The 20,696-nt window shown below is 42.1% G+C and overlaps 1 protein-coding gene across 15 annotated transcripts in view; it reads right to left on the reverse strand.

Moving 5' to 3' along the window:
* The window catches only part of PTK2 (protein tyrosine kinase 2), a 266,181-nt gene that overhangs the window by 148,444 nt on the left and 97,041 nt on the right, over positions 1 to 20,696 (reverse strand). For 14 of the 15 annotated variants that reach the window (XM_038555624.1, XM_038555623.1, XM_038555622.1 and 11 more), the window contains 2 exons: positions 18,989 to 19,155; positions 6,583 to 6,670 (listed from right to left, as the gene is read on the reverse strand). In XM_038555624.1, coding sequence (XP_038411552.1) covers positions 6,583 to 6,670; positions 18,989 to 19,155 — 255 coding nt within the window. The remainder of the gene's footprint in view (positions 1 to 6,582; positions 6,671 to 18,988; positions 19,156 to 20,696) is intronic. The other variant, XM_038555626.1, reaches the window with a different exon arrangement.

Below are 20,696 nucleotides of genomic sequence, written 5' to 3' on the forward strand. Positions count from 1 at the left end.
GTGTTGACTGTTTATATTATTAGTAAAGCTTCTTTCTGATCAACACTAGGCTATTAGTATTAAGTTCTGGGGGAGTCAGAAGTTGTGTCGGGGGTCAGTGCCCCTCATCCCCACATTGTTCAAGGGTCAACTGTAGTCATTTTAGTCTTAAAATATTTGTAGGAAAAAACAATGGGAACCCCATGTCTGACCCACACATCCCAAGAGCTGAAAATTTTGAGTGCTAAATAATTTCTGTACAAGTTCTGCCTCAATACAAATTTAGTTAATATGACAACTTCTTGACCAAACATGGGCATGGCTCTTCAAACTAATGGCCACCATTATTTGCAAAAGGTTGCCAATCAAATACAAAGGAGATTTCAGAGAGATAAAGAGGAGCAAAATGGGGCAGCCCCGGTGGCCCAGTGGTTTAGCGCTGCCTTCGGCCCACAGTATGATCCTGGAGACCCAGGATCGAGTTCCATGTCGGGATCCCTGCATGGAGCCTGCTTCTTCCTCTGCCTGTGTCTCTGCCTCTGTGTGTGTGTGTGTGTGTGTGTGTGTCTCATGAATAAATAAATGAAATCTTAAAAAAAAAAAAAAAGAAGAATAAAATGTTACATGGCAAGGGAAAAGTTTGATTTCCAGGTAGCACATACTTCCCTTGCTTTCTAATGAGCCATTAGCTTTAGCATCAAAATTTAGTTTTATAACCTCTGCTCTACAATGAATAAGGTTTTTAACAAGATTCAAGTTTATTTTTAGAGTGTGCTGATTAATATCTTTCAGAATATTCTAAAATAGGGTCAAAAACACTTAGTGAATCATTTGCAACACCTCACTTTGGTCACATTTAGGACATCTTTAAATGAAACTGTGCCTCCACAAGATAATCTCCAACCAGTAACCCGACACTCAATAATACATCCATGACATGTTGTTTTCTGCATGACACCATTCAAAACGATGGACAAAATGAATACTGGGCATAGATGAAATTTCAAAATAATAAAATTAAGGTAGTTTATTTTAAGTGCTCTCTGTTTCATGGGATCAGAGTGGTGACAGAGAAAATCTAAACATAATTCTTTTATTTCTATCCTGATAAAAGAGCCAAAATAATAAAAATATGTTTTCTTCTAAAATAGAGATCACAATAGGTAACACTCAAAAGTGTCTATTAGTCCCCCAGCTAGACCTTAAAGATGCCCACATGTGAAATTCAACAAAGTAACAGTTCCTAACAAACAAACAAGGAAACAAATCACTAAAAGTCAGTGTAAGCCAGCACCAACAGATGTCAAAACCAAGAATTTCGGATGTCATAATTCAGATTCAGAAGAGACATTACCTCTATACAAAATGGTAGAGAAATAAAAGGCAGAAAAATGAGAAAACAATAAGAGCCATAAGTGATGCCCTGGCAGATTTTCATAAATGGGAAAGGGGCACAAAACTTAAAAAAACACTAAATAAAAACCCAGCAAATGCATTACACATCAAAGTGGTTGCAGCTAAGGAGAGCTGGCAGTGATGTGACATATTTACGTGGATCACAGATCCCAGGGAACAAGAAGCCGAGACAGGAGAAAGAAGTGGATGCACACTTAGAGCAGCCTGAGAAGCTGTGACGCAGACCCACACGGAGACCTTAGGCCAAGTCACGAAGAAGGGAGAAAAAGCAAGGTCTGTCTGAGTCACTATCAAAAGACAATTCCAGAACTGATGAAAAGAGATAAGCACACAGGTACAGGGTGCACATCACAGATCGAGCAGGAAAAAATGAGTAGAAATTCACACCTAGTTTGTAACATAACTGCTCAACACTAAAGATGAACAAAAGGCCTTAAAGCGCCCAGAGAGAAAGGATCCCTTCAAAGACAGAATGGCAGCCAACTTCTCAACAGCAATAATACACATCAAAGTTCTGAGAGGAAAAGGTCTGACTTGTACCCAAAGCAGGAAAAAGAATACTAGCCACACAGGAGGCCTGAACAACACCGCAGGCAACCCTGAATTTGTGGGTGTTCATCATCCCTGTGCTCAACAATCACAGAAGACACCTTCTCCTCAATCAAAAAGCTCAGTAGGTGTGAGGTGCTGCAACAAGTCTAAACCAAGCCTGAACAACTAGGATCAAATGAACCACGGTCTCTAACCACAATTCAAAATTATTCTAGAAACTGGGATCCCTGGGTGGCGCAGCGGTTTGGCGCCTGTCTTTGGCCCAGGGCGCGATCCTGGAGACCCGGGATCGAATCCCACATCGGGCTCCCGGTGCATGGAGCCTGCTTCTCCCTCTGCCTATGTGTCTGCCTCTCTCTCTCTCTCTCACTGTGTGCTTATCATAAATAAATAAAAATAAAAAAAAATTCAAAATTATTCTAGAAATTAACCAAATGGGAAACATGTTTAAATCACTTTATGATAACTTCCATTTCTACCAACAGTCAGTCAAATGTCCCAACCAATCTGCTCACTGAAAAGAACGAAAAATGATGAATAACACATTTTTCTTTTCTAATCTTCTAGAATGCTTCGATGAGGTGGGTGATAAACAAAACAATACCAAACCCTAGTCAGGCTGATGAGGGAATGCAGAGGACTCAGAGGAGATCTTGGGTCAGCTTCTACCCTAGGCTAGAACCAAACACACACACACTGTAAAATGTGACAACTTGCAAAGGAAATAAGCAGGGGGGATGTTGGCCACACAGGACCACAGCCATCTGCATGGAGTGAAAGGACAGGGGGATGTGACAAGGACAAGGGACTGCGAGATATTGGGCGTGCTCTCTTCATTTGGGCCATAGGATCATGGGCACTCACCCCTGTACTAACATTACAGCTCACAAAAGCATACATGTATCGGGCGTTACCAAACTAACAATTTAAAAGAATCAAGGTCATCCAATTCTGAGTCCCATAAAAATGGCTTAGAATTCAGTAAAAATATACATATGCATATATGTATCGTACACATTTTCATCAAGTAGTAAAGCTTATAAAAAGTATAGAATGGGTGTCATTTAACTCTGAAACCTCTATTAAATAACTTATCCCTGAAGTCAGTGAAAATTTCCGCACTCAAGTTCTTACAAAATATCTCAGTTCCGTTCTCAGTTAAACAGATCTTGGCTATAAAAAGCTACTGAAGGGTTGTGTGTGTGTGTGTGTGTGCGCGCGCGCGCGCACATGTGCATGCGTTTAAATAGGAGAAAGTTCTGAATTCCTAACTGATTTCTTAACGATGGAATTAAGCCTGTTCCCAAGCTGGGTAATGCTCGCAAAGCAGAGCACACGATCACCTATCATAGTTCTGGAATTTCCATACGTGCAACAGGATTCTGTACTTTACAGTCACCCCAAGAAGTTAAATAAATATATAGGCACTTGTCAAAGCAGCAATGCAAAAATCATACTATTTTCAAACTTTGGTAGGTCAGGGTGAAAAAAATAGAAGCATTCTTTCACATAAGTGAAAATTACATTATATATGTTTTATACATGCCCCGTTTTAAACACCAGCATTTAACACAATGCCTCCACATTAGGAGCAGAGACGTACTTCTCTCGTCAGGACAGCTGCACACATCTTATACTCAGCAGAATTTATTTAACCAACATTTTACTGAGATTACTGACACAATGCTTCCAATTCCTCTTGTTATTGCACTATTTCTATGAGCATCCTGTATGTACAGACCTCTGGATGTAAATCCCTGGAAGTAGAATTACTAGTTTGAATATTAAATTGCCAATATTCAACCATTTTGTTCGTACCAAACTGCCAACAGTGCCACATACCAACCTGAAGGATATGAACACACTCATGGCTCTGAGCATAGCTGCCAACTCATTGGTTGTGACAAGAACAGTCCTCTCCTCCTTCTCTCCCTCCTCCTTGTAGTTTGCACACACCTTTACCTTCCTGTTTCTAGTCCCTGGGGCCTGAGACACTGGCAGGATCAGCCATTGACATGGGGCGGTATCATGACTGCACTTGTATTTCTTTTAAAATAAAAATACTTGAGGTAGAATATAATAAAATCATACACAAAATGAAAGTGATTGTTAGGATAAAGATACTTTAAGTGATGTTTTAGAATATTTTCGAGACTTTCTAAAAATGTGCCATGTGGCTGAATGACTATAAAAGATGAAAAAGGGTCAGGCTGAGGAAGAAGTGCAGGAACAGGAGAAAGCAGAGGGTGGGGTGGAGGCACACAGGAAGGGAAGGGTAAGTACCCTTCCAGGACATGCAGCTCACACTGGTGTCATGGATGTGCAGATGCTAAGTGCTGAATCCTCAGGAGGCTGGTGCTGCCTACAGACTGAAGTCTCATGACTGGGCACCTGTATGCCAGATGGTTCCACCTCATGTAGCTGGGATAGGTATTCACACCTGTCTATTTTAGTAGATGAGACAGTGAAGCCCAGGGAAGCTTGCAGAGCTGTTACACGCACAGTGAGTGTGTGGCAGGCTGCCCATTCCCTGCCTCTACTCAACAGAGTGACAAAGGCCGCAGTGACACATGTCCTGTGAGTAAGAGAAAACTAGAGCCACACAAGCATGTGAAGTGCTTTTAATCAGACAGAAGCAAGGTCCCAGAAAAGGAAAAACTAGGACACCTGGCAGCTGTGTGGAAGCAATAAGAACGCGGCCGACAGTGAGGTCAGCCTAAGAGTTATGAAAGGGAGGGGACTGCAAGCTAATAAGGCTTGTAGTATGAATTCCAGAAATTCATGTCACTAAAGTAGCATACAGTTCCTCGGGGGGGAGGGGAGGGCGGATTTTTTGAAAGAAATTATGCTAAGAGTGATAAAGATCATCTACAAGAGAGAGAAACACAAGGCAAACATATCAGTTAACCAAACTCTCCTGTCCCCTCCTTCACTTCAACACGAAGCCCATCAGATGACTAAGGATGAGCTGGGGAAACACATACGAGAAGTTTCTTAACCGGAAATCATTTCTGCAGTATGAGTGAGCCTCCAACAATCTCAGCTGGAATCCAAAGATGACTTCTCGTTCCATTTTGCCAAACCTAAACTCCCTCTGAATCATGGTTAAACTTTCCCAAGTTCCTGCCAGGCTCCATACCTAACACCTCATATTTCTGATGGCACTTCCACCCCCTAGTCAAGAAAATAGATCCAATATCTGGGAACAGTGTCCTTCGCTTCCTGCTCACACAGCTTCGATCTTATAAGCAGGAATATCCAGTTTTCTCACATTGGGAAATAAAACAACCTACCTTCTTAGCACCTTCCTTCTGAAGTTAGCCTACCTCTTCCCTTGACAGTAGGCACCTGGACTGAAGCAATTCACCTCTTTATTTTCCTTCTCCATTTGGATCAGTCTTCCGGTCCTATCAAATCCACCACTGAATGTGCTTACTACCACAATTAGACCTTTATCCCCCACCTTTCTTGACTCAATGGCTGGAGAGTCTCCTAACTTGCGTGCAGCCTTAAGACCCATCAGTCCATAACGGACGCTGCCATCACATCAATGTGGTCTTATATAACAACAAATATTCTCATCATGACGTTCACTAACTGCATTCCCTAAATAGCTCCCCATACTCCGCAGGAGAAAACCTACAACCTTCCCTTTTCCTAATGTGGGCCCTATCTCCTCTCCTTTGGCTTCTCAGAACTTTTTAGCTCAGATTTAAGTGAACCATGTTTCCTAAAGTACAACTCTTTCTCATCTACAAAGCTGGGGACTCCTCACATGACAATTTCCAGGAGAACCTCCACAGGGTTAGCAGACCCTCCTGCACGGCCACATCCTCTGTGCTTCCCAACATCAAAGGACCGAGTGCAAAGTACCAGTTTACAGGAGATCCTCACCCAGGTCAGGAATTTGGGGTGCACACTATCTCATTTATTTCCTCTGCATCCTTGACCCACAGCAGACATTTAATAAATATTTTTATTAAAACAAAGAATTACCAAGTGCATTTGGCCGCAGAACATGCGTGCAAATGTCAGCTATTCATCAGACCTGTTTTTCTGGCACTCTTCATGAAAATTAACAAGCCAAAAAATAATAATAATTAATAAATAAATAAATAAATAAATAAATAAATAAATAAATTCAACAAGCCAAGTGGATATGGCCATAAAATTGTATTGGTTCATTTATGACACATGTTTACCGCCTAACTAATATTTTAAGGGGTAAAATGCACGTTAGTGTAAAAAAATAAGTCAATTCTAGCTTTATTATGCATAGTGCTCTTGAGATTATATAAGTATTAGTTGGCTCTGACAATAAATTCGCTATCTGACCAATCTATTGATATTCGGGCATAGCAATTATACTTGAATTAAAGATAAACCAATGGTTGTGTCACTTAGGATTTCTGTCTCCCCATAAAAGAAGTATCTTTTAAGATTTGCCCAAGCATACAAAAATTCACAGTGTCAAAAATTCAAAATTTCTCATTGGTTAGAGGTCTCTCACTGCCATACTGTGACAGATCTACATTCTCCTAAATGTTAGGTTTAATCTAATTCTAAAATAAAACCATGCAGTAAGCAGGATTCAAAGAAACAAAGAAAAAAGTATATTAAGGCACCCTCCTATACCTGTTGATAGAAGAAATTCAGAGTTGGCTTGTCTTCAGTAAACTGGTTTAGAAATCCTTTTGGCAAATAACGAATTCTCAATTCGTATCTAAAAAATAATTCACAAAAATAGAACAATTAGAAATAAATAATTTTCTCAATTCACAGTCTACAATTACAGCATTATCGTAAATATGGCATAACCAATTATTCTGAAATACCACTGAAAAAATAAGCTAAAATACAATCAGTTTTTCAACATAAATTTTCAAACTTTTCAGCACAAAGTTTCAGTGTCTAGAGCTCAATGATCCAGCAGGGAGACAGAGCAGGAAAGAAGCCCAGAAGGCACCCAGTCCTCGCACTCACTGTCCACCACAGGGCAGGCGCAGCACCTCCTCACCCTTCGCCTGACGGCTGACCTGATGTGCATGGAATCACACAGAATGTACTCTTTCATGCCTGGCTTTTGTTCAGTCACGGACATGCTTGTGAGATTCAGCCTATCTGGTAGCTGATGGTTGCACGTAGAGGGTGATGCTGCACTGCATAATATACAACATCACTACTAGGGGCCATTAATGTTATTCCTGGGTTTTGGTTGTTATGTAGATACTGCTATAAACATTCTTCTTCCTCTAAGCATAAAATAATTGTTCAGGAAGCCACGCTTCCAGAGTAGTCGAAACAAATATTTTCACCAGAAGGCTCTCTCTCTGTATCTCTCTTCTCCTGTGCAGGTCTTTTGGTGAACACTTCTGTTGGGCACAGAGGCTCAGACTAGAACAGAACACAACACACACACACACCTGCTTTAGCAGATGCTTCATCAATGAGCCGAAGAAGCCACACCAGTTCAAAGTCCCCCCACCATGGGGTGTTCTGGATCCTCTCCACCCTCACCTCTGCCCAGCATTTCTCTTTCTTTCTAGTCACTGATATTTACCGCACTGTGTCAAAAGGACTGGATTGGCACTTCCTGATGGATGATGAGACTGGGAACACTCTCATCTCATGACTGGCCATTCTGGAAATCTTTTGTGAAATATCTGTTTTTTCTAAAGGGTTGTTGATCTCCCCTCCCCAAGCCCCAGTTGACCTGTAGGCATTCCTCACATGGTCAGGGTGTGAGGCCATCATTAGACTCCTATCTTCTGCTACCGCAAGGCTTGCCTTTCACTTTCTTAATGGTATCTTTAAAAAAATATATTTTAAAAATGTTTTTAATGTTATTTTTTCAGGAAAAGAGTTCATAATATTATGCAGCTCTATTCTTTTCCTTTTTAGAAAATTCTTTTAGTGTCTTATTTATAAAATATTTGCCTACCCAAAGGTTATAGGAAGATCTATTTTTTTTCTGAAGTTTTACTAACTGATGTTTACAAAAATGTAATAGGCTCACAAGGAAGACATGTAAACAAAGTAGTAAATACAATTCTTTTTGGTTCAGCTAAAGGTGGAAAAAATCCAAGAAACACACACAAGTTCTACGAAGATTTTTAAGTGTCCATCTTTATTAAAACACATAATTGCCAAATGATTAGGTTCCCTTCTACTTCCACTTTCAGAACGAGGTCAATAACTTATCACAGATTATCTCTGTGGGGCAGTCATTTGTAGAAGCACGCTGGAGTTCATTTATTCTGAACTGAGGACTTACCAGGCACTTTACATGCACTATTTCTCCTAAGCCAGAGAACAGAAGTGGAGTGATTCACATGTAGCAGACTAGGAAGATGGTGCTCTGCAAGAAGCAGCAATTGGTCCCAAGGCTGCACATTTGGGATCAAACAGGACACAGGAAGCTTTTGCTATGGACACTATCGCACGTAACGATAAGGAAACAGACCTCAAACCAAACACTGGGCGCCTGGCTGCACATCCTTGCTGCGACCAGCCAGCACCCTGATGATGCTGACAATGGCCTCAACGGACACTTCATGACTACTCAGGTCCTGGAAGAGATGGGGATAAGCACGTGACTACAGCCTCCTTGTAGTCAGCAATGGCCCTGACAGAAGCAGGAAGGCTTCTTCCTGTGGCCTCTGGCTCCATGGCCATCCACAGTCTGCCATCGCCTCTGCCTTGGTGTCTTCACAAAGTCCTTAGTGGAAATCAATGAATGAGCGAGCGCAGAACACCAAGCACACTCACTGGCACACAATTGTTGTGGGCTCCACGGCTTCTTACTACATTAGTAGTTACTCTACAGATACTAATTTCCAGCACCAATTCCATCCTAGGCAGGGCTCCAGGGGCTGGGAAGACACCAGTGAATAGAACAGGCCAAGAGCTGGCCTTCGTTAGTTTCTATACAACTTGTGGTGAGAGTCAGACAGCAAATACACAAATATCTATGAGGTGGCAGGAAATGCGATAAAGACAAAGAAGCAAGGTAATGGGGCATGATAAGTGATGAAGTATTATTTTGTGCAGGGTACCCAGTGAAGGACACTCTGATTCAGTGGAATCTGAATGAAGATCTGAGGGGAGGAAAGGAGTCATGACGCCATCATGTGCATGGACAAGAGTTCTAAACTGGTGGAAGAGAATGCATGACGGTCCTGAGGCTAAAGGAGAAGTGAGAAGGTAAATGCAGCTCAAGCCCACTGAGCGCAAGCACTGAGTGGAAGGACTGCAGGGAGAGAGAGAGATCGGGAGGTGGCAAATCCCAGAGGCCCCTGCACGTCACGACTACAGGGCTTGGAGCACTGTGAGCATGGCAGTGTCATCGCAAGATGTACACTTCTTAGACTAGGAAGGCGACAGTGTGTAGGACTGAAAACAGGGCCTGTGGGAGAAGCAGGAGGGCCGGAGGCGAGTGCAGTGCCCTGGCTGAGAAGTAATGAGGAGGGTAATATCTCACCCTGTTTTCGCTGACGGGGGAAATTGTTTCAGGGAATTGGGTAAGTGGCCCCAGGTCTTACAGGTGATAAAGAGGCAGACACGGATCCCTCTGCAAGCACATGCACGAATGCTGCAAAGAAGAATGAAACTAAGAGATGCTATGGGTCAGAAACAGGGGAAGAGGAACTGATCTTGTGTGCAAGCAGGCAAGCTTTTCAATCATGAGAAGGATTCTGGTCCCTGCTTCAATCCGTACAATCTAGTGTATGTCCCCAATAGCACTGCTAAACTGCCCAAGGTCGCCTGATTTAATCACCTTCCATCACCCTGGCTCAGTCCTTAAACCACAGCAGCCAACACCCACAGCCTACTGGCCCATGAGTACTGACATCCCCACTCCCCCCTCTTCCATGAAAGTCACCATCCTCCTTACCCTTGTGCTACTCTTCTAAGAGCCTGGCCTCATCTTGAAACACATTTCCACTATTCTGCTATATGCCATTCCATGGATTTCTGAATAGCAGCTAAATATAACATACTCCAAATAAAATAATTCTTGTGCTTCTCCTAAGTAGTAACTTCCTATTAAGGCCACCGACACTAACCCCTTCAGTCTCACCAACAACGAGCACCAAGATACCCAAAAGCTAACCAACTAACAGCAGAAAGGAGTAGGAAGTGTTTGGACAAAGAACCTGTTAACCCTGATACGGAGAAGGATCAGGTAGCCAATCTGTGTGTAGTGAAATAAAGTACAATTTCCAGAAACAACGCAGGTATTGTTTCTTGATGGGCCTTACAAATAACATAGTATGGACTGCTCCTTCTTACAACAGACTCCACTTAAAAATCCTCAAAAGAATGGAAAAAGAAATTCATCATTAGGCAAAAATTATAGCAGTAATAGCTGTAAGAAAGAATCATCAATGGTACAGAGATTAGTAGGTGAAAATACGATGAGAAGCAGGAATATCTACAAGGTCTCAATATATCCCTCCCCCCCAAGGCAGGTATTTCTTAATTACAAAGGAGAAAACAGTAACTCTACAGTGGAGAAACCTGGCCACCACCTTAAACCAAATGATCCAAGTTAAAAACATCTGTAAAACGGAGTCACACCGTCATTACAGACTTCCCAATAAGATGCACTGTGATGGGTTCAACAGTTTGGCTGTAGTATTCTTGCCAACAACACATAACCTCAATATAACCATGAAAACAAACCCAGACCAACCCAAATTGAAAGACATGGTAAAACAAGCAGCCAGTATTCTTCCAAAGTGTCAAGGTTATGATGGACATAAACAGACTGAGGAACTGTCTCAGATTAGCAAAGACTTAAGGACACAGTGAAGAGCCACATGGTACCCTGGAGCAGGAACGGATGTTAAGCGGGACGACTGCGGAAATGTGTATAACATCTGTACATCAGTTAACAATCCTGTATCAATGTAAGTTCCTGGTTTCAATTACTGTACCATGTTTATGAAAGTTTGAACATTTTAGGGAAGCTAGGTGAAGGATAAACAGGGCTTCTGTGTACTATTCTTGCAACTTTTGACACATACAGAGAATAAAAAGAAATCTCCATGGGCACAGACTAGATTGTTCCATAACCATGGTCACAACACCCAGTAGAGCTACTCTTCAACCAGCCTGGCCAGAGTCAGTCCACAGCCAGACAGCCTTGCCAGAAACTGTTGGAAACTCACCTATCTTCCCGCTCCTCACGTCTGAGGCAGAAGCATCCAGTAAATGTTTAATTAACAGACCAGCAAATTAAAAGTCCATCCTCATTTTAAAGGTTTCATCTCCAAATGTGAGAGCGCTCCTCTATTTGTTGTCTTTCTGCTTTACACCCCTGAAAGATCTCTTGTTGAATGCAGGATTACAATGGAAGACTTGCTTTTAAATGAAGGCACATGTAGAGGCAGTGCCAGTTCAAGGCAACATAGGAAACTATCAAAAATAATCGAAAGCTTCCGAAACGATCATTATTCATTTTCATTTACCATCTTTGAAAAATGGCACACCTTTCCTCTCTATGAAAGACTTTTTCTCCTGCTGAGGTCTGAAAACAGCTGTGTCCTCGCAAAGCCAGGGGCTGCTGCAGGACAGTGAGAGAACAGCAAGAAGCAGGGGGGTGGGAACCACGTCTTAGTAACAATGAGGAGGTTCTTCACTTGCAAAGCCCCACAATCCTTTCTCAAAGGCTGAGAGCCATCTCTCAGGCCTGGCCCTCCAAGCCCTGGATTCAACATCAGAAAGGACTGGGCCATTTCCCTCACAGCTCTGACAGTCTATATCTGACTAACCCACCTGCAAGCCAAACACAACACTCCACATAGGTTGACTCAGATAAGCGAAATTTAATTACCAAAATTTGGTTCACTAGAAAGATTTCACTTTAAAGTTGAAATCTGATAGAAACCTCTCGGAGCTGCAGGACACCGCCTGCCACAGTATCGATTAGGATGGTATGGTGGCTGGCCAGGCAGGCAGCGGGGCATGTGTCTCCTAAGGGCCTGGCTTTCCGAGCCTGCATCAGAACCTGAGGGCTCCGCACACACCCCTGGGGGCCTGATGGAGACTGGGGGGCAGGCTGCTCCTCCTGCAGAGGCTCTGAATGATTTCCCTCTGGTCCTTTACCTATACGAGCCATACTGTCTTACCCAACTAATATGTTCCCAGCATCCTTTTAGGGTTTTTTCTTCACTTTATAAAAGTTTGACATTATATCATCTTCTGAGACTACTTTTTTTTTTTTTAATGGAGGTAAAATTCACATAACAAAAAATTAACATTATAGAGTGCACAGTTCAGTGGTACTTAGTGTATTCACACCACCATCCTGGGAGACTCCATTTTGTCACATGAGCTTACGTAGCTAAGATTCACCCCCACCGCTGCACATCACTACAGTTCAATCATTTTGACTTGTGTATAATATTCTTGCATCTCTAGCCTGGTACAGAAACCTAAGAGTCTCTCAAGGACAAATCTGAAGTGGAACTGCAGGATTGTAGAAGAGTGTATAATGCCTCGATTTTCAAGCTGTTCACCAAATAGATTTACCCATTTACCTTCTCACCACCAGCAGTGTAGGCAACACCCCGTCTGATCCCTCACCTCTCCAGCTACCAATACTGCCGACAATTTACTTTTTGCGAACCAGGGAGTAGAAGACGGATCTTATGGTCTAGATTCCCATCTCCCTGATAGCTACTGAGGCTGACAGTGTCTGCCTATGATTACTGGTCAAACTTGTTTTCTCTTTTATGACAATACCTTCCTGTCTCTGGCCCACTTACTGAGTTGTCTGCAATTTTCATATCAGAAGAACTCTTAGCACCATCTTCTGTTCATTATAGATGTTGCAAATATCTCAGTTGCAACTTGCTTTTCCACTTTTAAAAATACACCTTTTGATATACAGAAGTTCTTAATTCTAATGAACTCAAACCTGCTATTCTTTCCTTTTACAGTGAACATTTTGGGGGACTAAATCTTCCTACTCCAGGACCAGAGACACATTCAACTATATTTTCCATTAAACTTTTTCTCACCTGATCCACCTCAAGTGGGTTTCTGTGTATTATTTGAGGTAGGATCTAACTTTTATTTTTTTATTTTTTTTTATTTTTATTTTTTAGGATCTAACTTTTTTGTTATTCTTCCCACAAGGACAGCCATTTATCAAACCAGCCCTTCCTTTCCCCAGTGGCAAGAATGACACCTCTGTAAGGTCATGCTGCCTGACATAGTTACAATCACACTGTGTGCTGCAAACTAGCTTACAGAGGTGTTTGAAGAGCTGAGGACTCAGGTAAGCAAGCTTCTAGCTCAGGATTATTGGTCAGTATGAACAGATCCTATAGCAGATAGCGCACACACACACACACACACACACACCCCATGTTCAAAAACCTGAGAATGGAAATTAACATCCAATTATTCTGATGAGTCCTGGCACTTCCATTTGAATAAGATCTTAGTTCTCAAAACTAAAGCCAGGAGTGCAGCTGCCCTCACAAACCACTTATGAACTAAGAAGATGCCTGCTGGAAGATGCTTCCATTTCTTGTATTTACACAGGAGGAAAGAGGAATGAGTTGAGCACATAGACTCCACTTTCTACCCTCCACCCATCCATTTGTCTATCTTGAGGTCTCTCACAAGTAAAATGGCTAAAAGGTGAGTATCCACCCACTTGATGAGACTATGGTAAGAATTCATTTTGATAAAGCAAGCACAATGTCTGCCACATAGTAAGCAACATGTTAGTGTGAAACACTGTTATTAACATAAACTACAGGTGTTCATCCCTAGTGGAATAGAAGTTATTATTCCATCATAGTGTTTTGCTTCTTGGCTTAATTTACACTTTCACTGACGCTAATTCAGTTTTCACTTAAGTTTTTACTGGGTGCCTACTATGTACCAGGCACAACAAACCAGAAACCAGTAACACAGCAGGGAATAAGACCAAGTCCCTGAGGGAGTCATCAGGTGGGTAGGCAGTGAGCCCTACAGATAGAACAGTGGGAGAAGACCACAGAAGAGGTGACAGTGGAGTGCCTGCCCTAAATGATGGGGAGTCCAAGCCATGCTGGACACAGCAGAGGGGGCACAGCTACCAGAGTCCCAGCAAGTACAAGGACCCCAAGGTGCAATATACTTGGCTTGTTCGAGAACCAATAAGAGAACCATATGGTTAGGGTGGAGCAAGTGGAAAGTTCTCAACAATAAAAGTCTGTACCATCGACCAAGCAAGAAAGCTGAAAGCAGAGAAGATCCTATCAAATTAGATCCTGATCTGGTAGCTTTGAAAGAACATGGAGACGTCAAAGAGTGCAAGCTGCTGGAGTGCAGGAAGGAGGGTTCAACATCAATGGAAGGAGGGTAAGAGCAAGAGGAGATGGGGCTAAGAGATGGAAGATCAGCAGCTCTGCAGTTGGCTTCGGGGATGATGAGGAACGCTGGAAGCTTCTACAGGAACGTCTGACATATTTCATTGGATGTATATATTTTTAGACTCTTCAGCAAATCCTATGAGCTCTACCTTTTAAAAAAATCTTTGTACAACTACTTCTCACTCCTACTACTGCTCCCCCAAGCCACCAGCTCTTAGGATTTTTGTCTGGGTCAGGCAATAACTGGTTTATTGGTTCCCTGTGTCTGTCCAATTAAAGTGTGATTTTATGCCAAAGGCAGGTCTACAGAGAGAAGAAAGAGGAAGAGGTCACTGGAGCAGCCCCAAATTTTAGTGCTAAGCAAGAGAAGACAGTGAACGGTCAGTAAAGTAGGAAAGCTGGGCAAGCAAGAGGTGAAGTGAAGAATGTCATTAGGTAAGAAATGACTGACAGCGTTCGCTCCTACAGGAGGTGGACTGGAGGGCGAAAGGGAAGAGCCCTGGGAGGTGGACAACAAGGGAGCACAGCCAGACCCTCAGCAAACCGGCAGTTTTACTTTGAACCATCAAGTATTTAGGAATGTGTTTTCAAATTGATGAACACACTAGCCATGTGCAGGACTCTATATTTCCACATTAAAAAGGACAGTGGAAAACATAATTTAAAAACTGTTTACTTACTATTTGTTTTCTTTTTAATTATTAGGAGAGATAAGTTCTATTCTTTTATTACTGATTTTGCTTTATATATTTTGAGAAATGTCTTTAGGAACTTACAAGTTAAATAGTTCCATCTATTTCTATTCTTCATCAATTCTTGTGAAATGAGCCTTTTATTACCATATAGTTACCCTCCATATCCCTAAGATATGTTTCAAAAGTCTTGAAACTTTTTTCATAGGATATTAATAAAGCAAGACCAATCCCCTTGCCCCCCCCTCCACCCCCCCTCTGGTTAGTAGGTAGGAAAATGGTTTCTATCTATCCAGCCATCCCCCCCCTGCATCTTTCTATCCATCCACCCACCCAGCATCCATCTATCCATCCATCCCTCTTGCTGTATGTATCCATCCATTTGTCCATCCATCCACCCACCTACCATCCATCTCTTCATCCATTCACCTTCTATCCATCCATCCATCCATCCACCCACCTACCATCCATCTCTTCATCCATTCACCTTCTATCCATCCATCCATCCATCCATCCACCCACTCACCATCCATCTATCCATCCACCATCTATCCCTCCCTCTGTATGTATCCATCTATCGATCCATCTTTCTATCCATCCATTCACCCACTCACCATCCATCTATCCATCCATCCATCTATCCCTCCTTCTATATGTATACATACATCCTTCTATCCACCTATCTATCCACCCATCCACCCACCCACCATCCATCTCCATCCACTCATCATCCATCTATCCATCCATTCATCTCCATCCACCCATCCATTCACCCACCCACCATCCATCTCTGTCCATCTCTCCATCCAACCATCCATCCATCTATCCATCCATCCCTCTCTGTATCCATCCATCCATCCATCCTTCTATCCATCTGTCTGTCCATCCATCTATCCATCCATCCACCATCTATGTATCTAAATGAAGTTGAACAGAACTGATTGCCCCTGGATGAAAAGTTTAGACTTCAGTGTACTAGTGAGGCTGGGTATGGTTTTGTGAAGTACATATGTAGAGTATGTGAAGTACATATGCTTACATATGTAAACAGTTCCGAGATACATACATGTGCATGTGTACTGCATCTTAAGGTAAAATGTTTCTTCCTGTAAGTCACATAAGAATGTCTTCAACATCACTGTTTAAGATACCTGTCATAAAAAACAGATAGCTGGGCTCTATTTTTTAATCACACCTAACAATCTGACCAGTTACTGTTAGTCTGCTTGAGCTTATTTCCAAAGTCTAGTCTGTGATTCCTCTTTGTCCTGCCTTCCAATCCCTTCCTTCTCCACTTCTTGTCTCCTTCTGATTGCTGCATTTCCCCAACACCTATTCACCTACCTGTTAAGCTTATAAAATCTATTTCTAATGTTTCATGACTGTCCTAATATACAATTTATTTTTAATTTTTTTATATATAATTTTAAAAGATGGGCGACAACTTTAATTCTGAGCAGCTGTCTTCTGACATGCACCCACTATTTGGGTTCTGTTTTTTTAATATGAAAAATCCATTCTAATCATTATTTGTTTTTAGACCCAATGCTTCTTTTTATCTACCCAATTTTTTCCCTAGCATTCCTTCTTGAATCTGAAACCTCCTTCAGAAATCACTTTCCTTTTCCTAAAGTATATTTGTGGAAGTTTCTTTTGGTGGTAAACTCTCTGAGGAAAGTACCTGCTCCTGAATGGTAACTGAATCTGAACAACAAATACAGGTTGCCAATTACTTTTTCTCACCACTTGGAACATATTCCCACTGTGGAGAATTGTGAATTTTTCCCTGGTTGCTTTTAGCATCATCTTTTTCTTTTGTACATGATTTGACTATAATCCACCAAAGTATAGATTTATTTCATTAACCCTATTTGGGATTTTATGTTAATCCTATACCTAAGTACTCATGGTATTCGCCACTTCTAGGAAATTCTCAATCATTATTTCTTTGGAGTATTTCCTTTTCTTCATTCTTTCTATTCTCTTTGAGAACCCTTACAAGAAATGGGTTGACTTTCTCATTCTTCATGTTACACAATGTGCTTTTACACCCTCCACATGTTGACCTCTATGTGCTTTCTTTTGGGCAAATTGTCTCAGATCCACATTTCTGCTTAACTAATTTTTCAGATATATCTGATTTCCTGTTTCATCCATCCAGTGGTTTCTAGAACTTGTGTTTGATCCTTTTTCAATTCTACTTGGTTCTTTTTTAAAATACCATCCTGTTCCTTACTGACACTTTAAGTTCTACCTCCTTCAGCATGCACAGAGGGGCAGCATGAAGCCTGACCCTCCCAGAAACATCCACAGGGACCACCCGTGCCTCCAGCCCCACTTTCTGTCTCATCCCCTCCACCCCACTGTCCACACACCTTTACTGACCTTACTCGCCAGGCTCCTCTCAGAGCTAAGACTACAGAAGTCCTCCTGAGATGGGCATGTTCATTTTAAAAGCCTGCAGTATGGAGTCAGCTACAATCCAGTCAAAGCTGTGTCCTGAGTTCTCTCTGTAAGAGGAACTTAAATCAAGTCTGTTGCCCGTTTCCTCCAACCTTACCTCATAAGACTGGGGAGAGCTATGTGTCATACACATTTTACACACTGCAAATGTACAGACTATAAAGAGCACACAGCTGGCCTGGCACCTGGCTGTGGACCCACTCCGTGGTGACGACAACAGAGGCGTCCTGTTCACCCCCTCTGTCAGCGTCAGACTCAGCCCTGCATTTGGCTAAGTTCTACCTCACCCAGTCCTACTTCTGAGGGTTCAGGCTCCACAAAATAGGGTAGTGCCCGCTCAAGTTTCCTTGAAATGAAGCAAAATAAGTTGGCTTAAGAGCTTTGTATACTGAGAGGTCTACATTCAACAAACGTTTTACTGAGCAACAGGGAGACTGTCATAGTGAAGTGTGCCTCTGACATGTCCATGTAAATAAAGAAGTGTGTTGAATAAACATACCTGCAGGTATTTTTAATTAACTTTTCAATATTCTTAACTTTTAAGCACTTATTTGATTGACTGGCTAAATAGCTTGAGGCCAAACCTCTGCTAGCCATTGGTGTAACCCAACCAAACTACATCATCATGGAATATCCCAGTAGTTCAGTCAGTTCCAGCTGTTTGATCAACCTGAAAATACAAATATATTTCTTGTAAACTAGGACAAGGCTGTATTCAACTAGAGATTTATTAACCTTCACATGTTTTTCTTTTCAAACGTCTCCTCTAATCAATTTAGGCAGCTGGACTGAGAGTGCCCACCACTGAGAGTCCACAGCGCCTCTGTCTCTGTGGCTGCAGCTACAAACACAAGGGCACCTGTGCAAGGGGCCTACCTTCTCTCACATGGAAGTGTTTTACTTGTAGTTTCCTGCTAACATGTTACTCTGTTTATCAGTGGAAACAATTATTCGGAGAGAACCAGAGAGAGGACAATTATAGAGAACTCTTTTAATTCACCTTGAATTGTTTCAGATTTGGTAAGGTCAGACGAGTGGCTACCTAACATCAAATACACACTCACTCTTTTTTGGGTGAGCCAGAGGTTACCAGGCCTGATGGGGCAGGCCTTGCTGCACATTAGTGACATAAGCAGGTGTGGTCTCCTCGGGGCTCAGGAAGGCCTGCTGCACAAATGGAAGCTAACAGGCCAGAAAGGAAAAGAACCAGGAATTGAGCTCTTAGAGCCAAAGTTGACACAAAGTAGTCCTGACAAGAGAAGTGTGACTAGCCAAAGGCCATCCCCACAGACCCCAACCGCAAGCTCCAGCAGTCCAGAGTCGCTGGTGCCACAAAGACAGACTGAAGTCTAGAAGAGATCACTGGTTAATCATTACCAGCCATTTTATTTATACAGGAGACGTAATTACAATCAGTATGAAATGAAGCAAAGACATTCATCCTCTTGTGTGTGATTTAATATGCAAAACAAATCAAGGGTGAGTCACACCAAAGTAGGTATGTAATCTTACTTCCACTCCTCTGGTGGGTGTGCAAGTTCATACTTCTCCCTCACATTGGAGACACCCATATCCAAATGGAGCCAGTGAACCTCCTCTGACCGCAGGTGACTGAGGCGAAATCCATAGCAGGCCACGTGCTTTACTTTGTGACTGTCCACTATCTTCTGAATGATGCCCTAAAACATACCCCCCACAAAAATGACTGTTATAAACAAAAAAAAATTGTAGGCTAAAATTAATGCAATGTTCATTTCTTTTAGTTAGTTATCAGAAATCTTTGGTAAAAAGAGTATCAAGTTAAATAAATTACTTAATTTTTCTCAGGAATCTTTTTCTCAAATACTATTTTTATGAACAAGGAAAAGTTCTGGAAAAAAAAAAACACAAAAAGAAGCTCTTCCCTTTTCTTTAGTGATAAACAAAGCATAGATACTTAAAATACATTTCTGCCAGCTATACCTCTGCATCATCCCCAAAACCTGACAAAGCATTCCAGCCACCCTCTGGGTGTCACTTGATGAGAACTAGACCTGAGGAGGGGCTTCCACTTTCTGAACCCAGGACAGTATATTGTTCTACACCAGACTGCAACTTAATATCATTTCTTAAGAAACATACTTAGGAACATACTATGAAGGCCATGCTTCTGATAATATCAATGATATATGAGAAGTTACTTCCAGTTGGGCCTACCCAATTTGCTATGTACTCTCTATAGATTACAATGCAGCAATCTAAAATAGCCCCCAAATCTAATGCTCCTAAGACATGTGCCCATGAGTTCAGAGATGAAGGCGGCCTTTGAGGGAGGGAGTCAGGGAAGGCTGCTGCACAAAGATGGAAGCTTATCCTAGGACTAGGGCAGCTCTGAATCTTGACCTGTACCTGCATGGCTACAGAAGTCACATGTACGTATGTTTCTAAATGGGCAGCACATATGGACGACTCACATGGGAATATAACAGAGACCACCTGCTGCCCTTACAAGAGGGTGTGCTAATCACAATCCACTGCAATTTTCTTAATCCCTCAGGCCATTCATAAGTTAATTTTTAATGATGCTGATACTAACATGAAAATGACTGCTAAAGAAAATCATCACTTTTTAAAAAAATTAGCAATTGACTGAAGGTATAATACTACTACTTGTAATGTAAGACACATCTTAAAAGTTCCTACACACACTAAGTATTTCTGTATTAGGGCATGATGCTGTTGGTAATACAATTAAGGATGTTCCCATCCCCACTCATGAGAAAAGATAAGTAACATGTACTATATATATGCAAAACCTGTCAAGGACCCATTGTGTCCACACTGAAGGCATCATGTGGCACCTGCATGTGGCCTGCCTCCCTTTCAGAGTACCGGATCCCAGGAAAAGGTTGTATATCAAGCATGGGTGAGTAGAAGGGGAGGGAGTAAATATGGTATCAGGAAGAAAGCACAAAGGACTGGGCTGGAGGAGTCAAAGGCCACTCCATAGAACAGAGGAGTTCTCTGTGCGACAGGAAGGATGTGTGCCACCTACAGAATAGGCATAAATGTCCTTCCTGGCTTTGGGATTCAAGGCCCAGAATTTCTGACTGGGCCACCATGAAGGACTCTGCAGGTTGTGTCTACCCAAGGGCATCCAGCCAAGGGGCAGCGGGAGCCAAAACCCAGCCCACCCTCTAGTCTTCACATTGTGTGCTCTGGGGTGGGGGATCTGCCTAGG

This window comes from Canis lupus, chromosome 13, assembly GCF_011100685.1.
Source record: "Canis lupus familiaris isolate Mischka breed German Shepherd chromosome 13, alternate assembly UU_Cfam_GSD_1.0, whole genome shotgun sequence".
In the NCBI taxonomy this organism is placed as follows: Eukaryota; Metazoa; Chordata; class Mammalia; order Carnivora; family Canidae; genus Canis; species Canis lupus.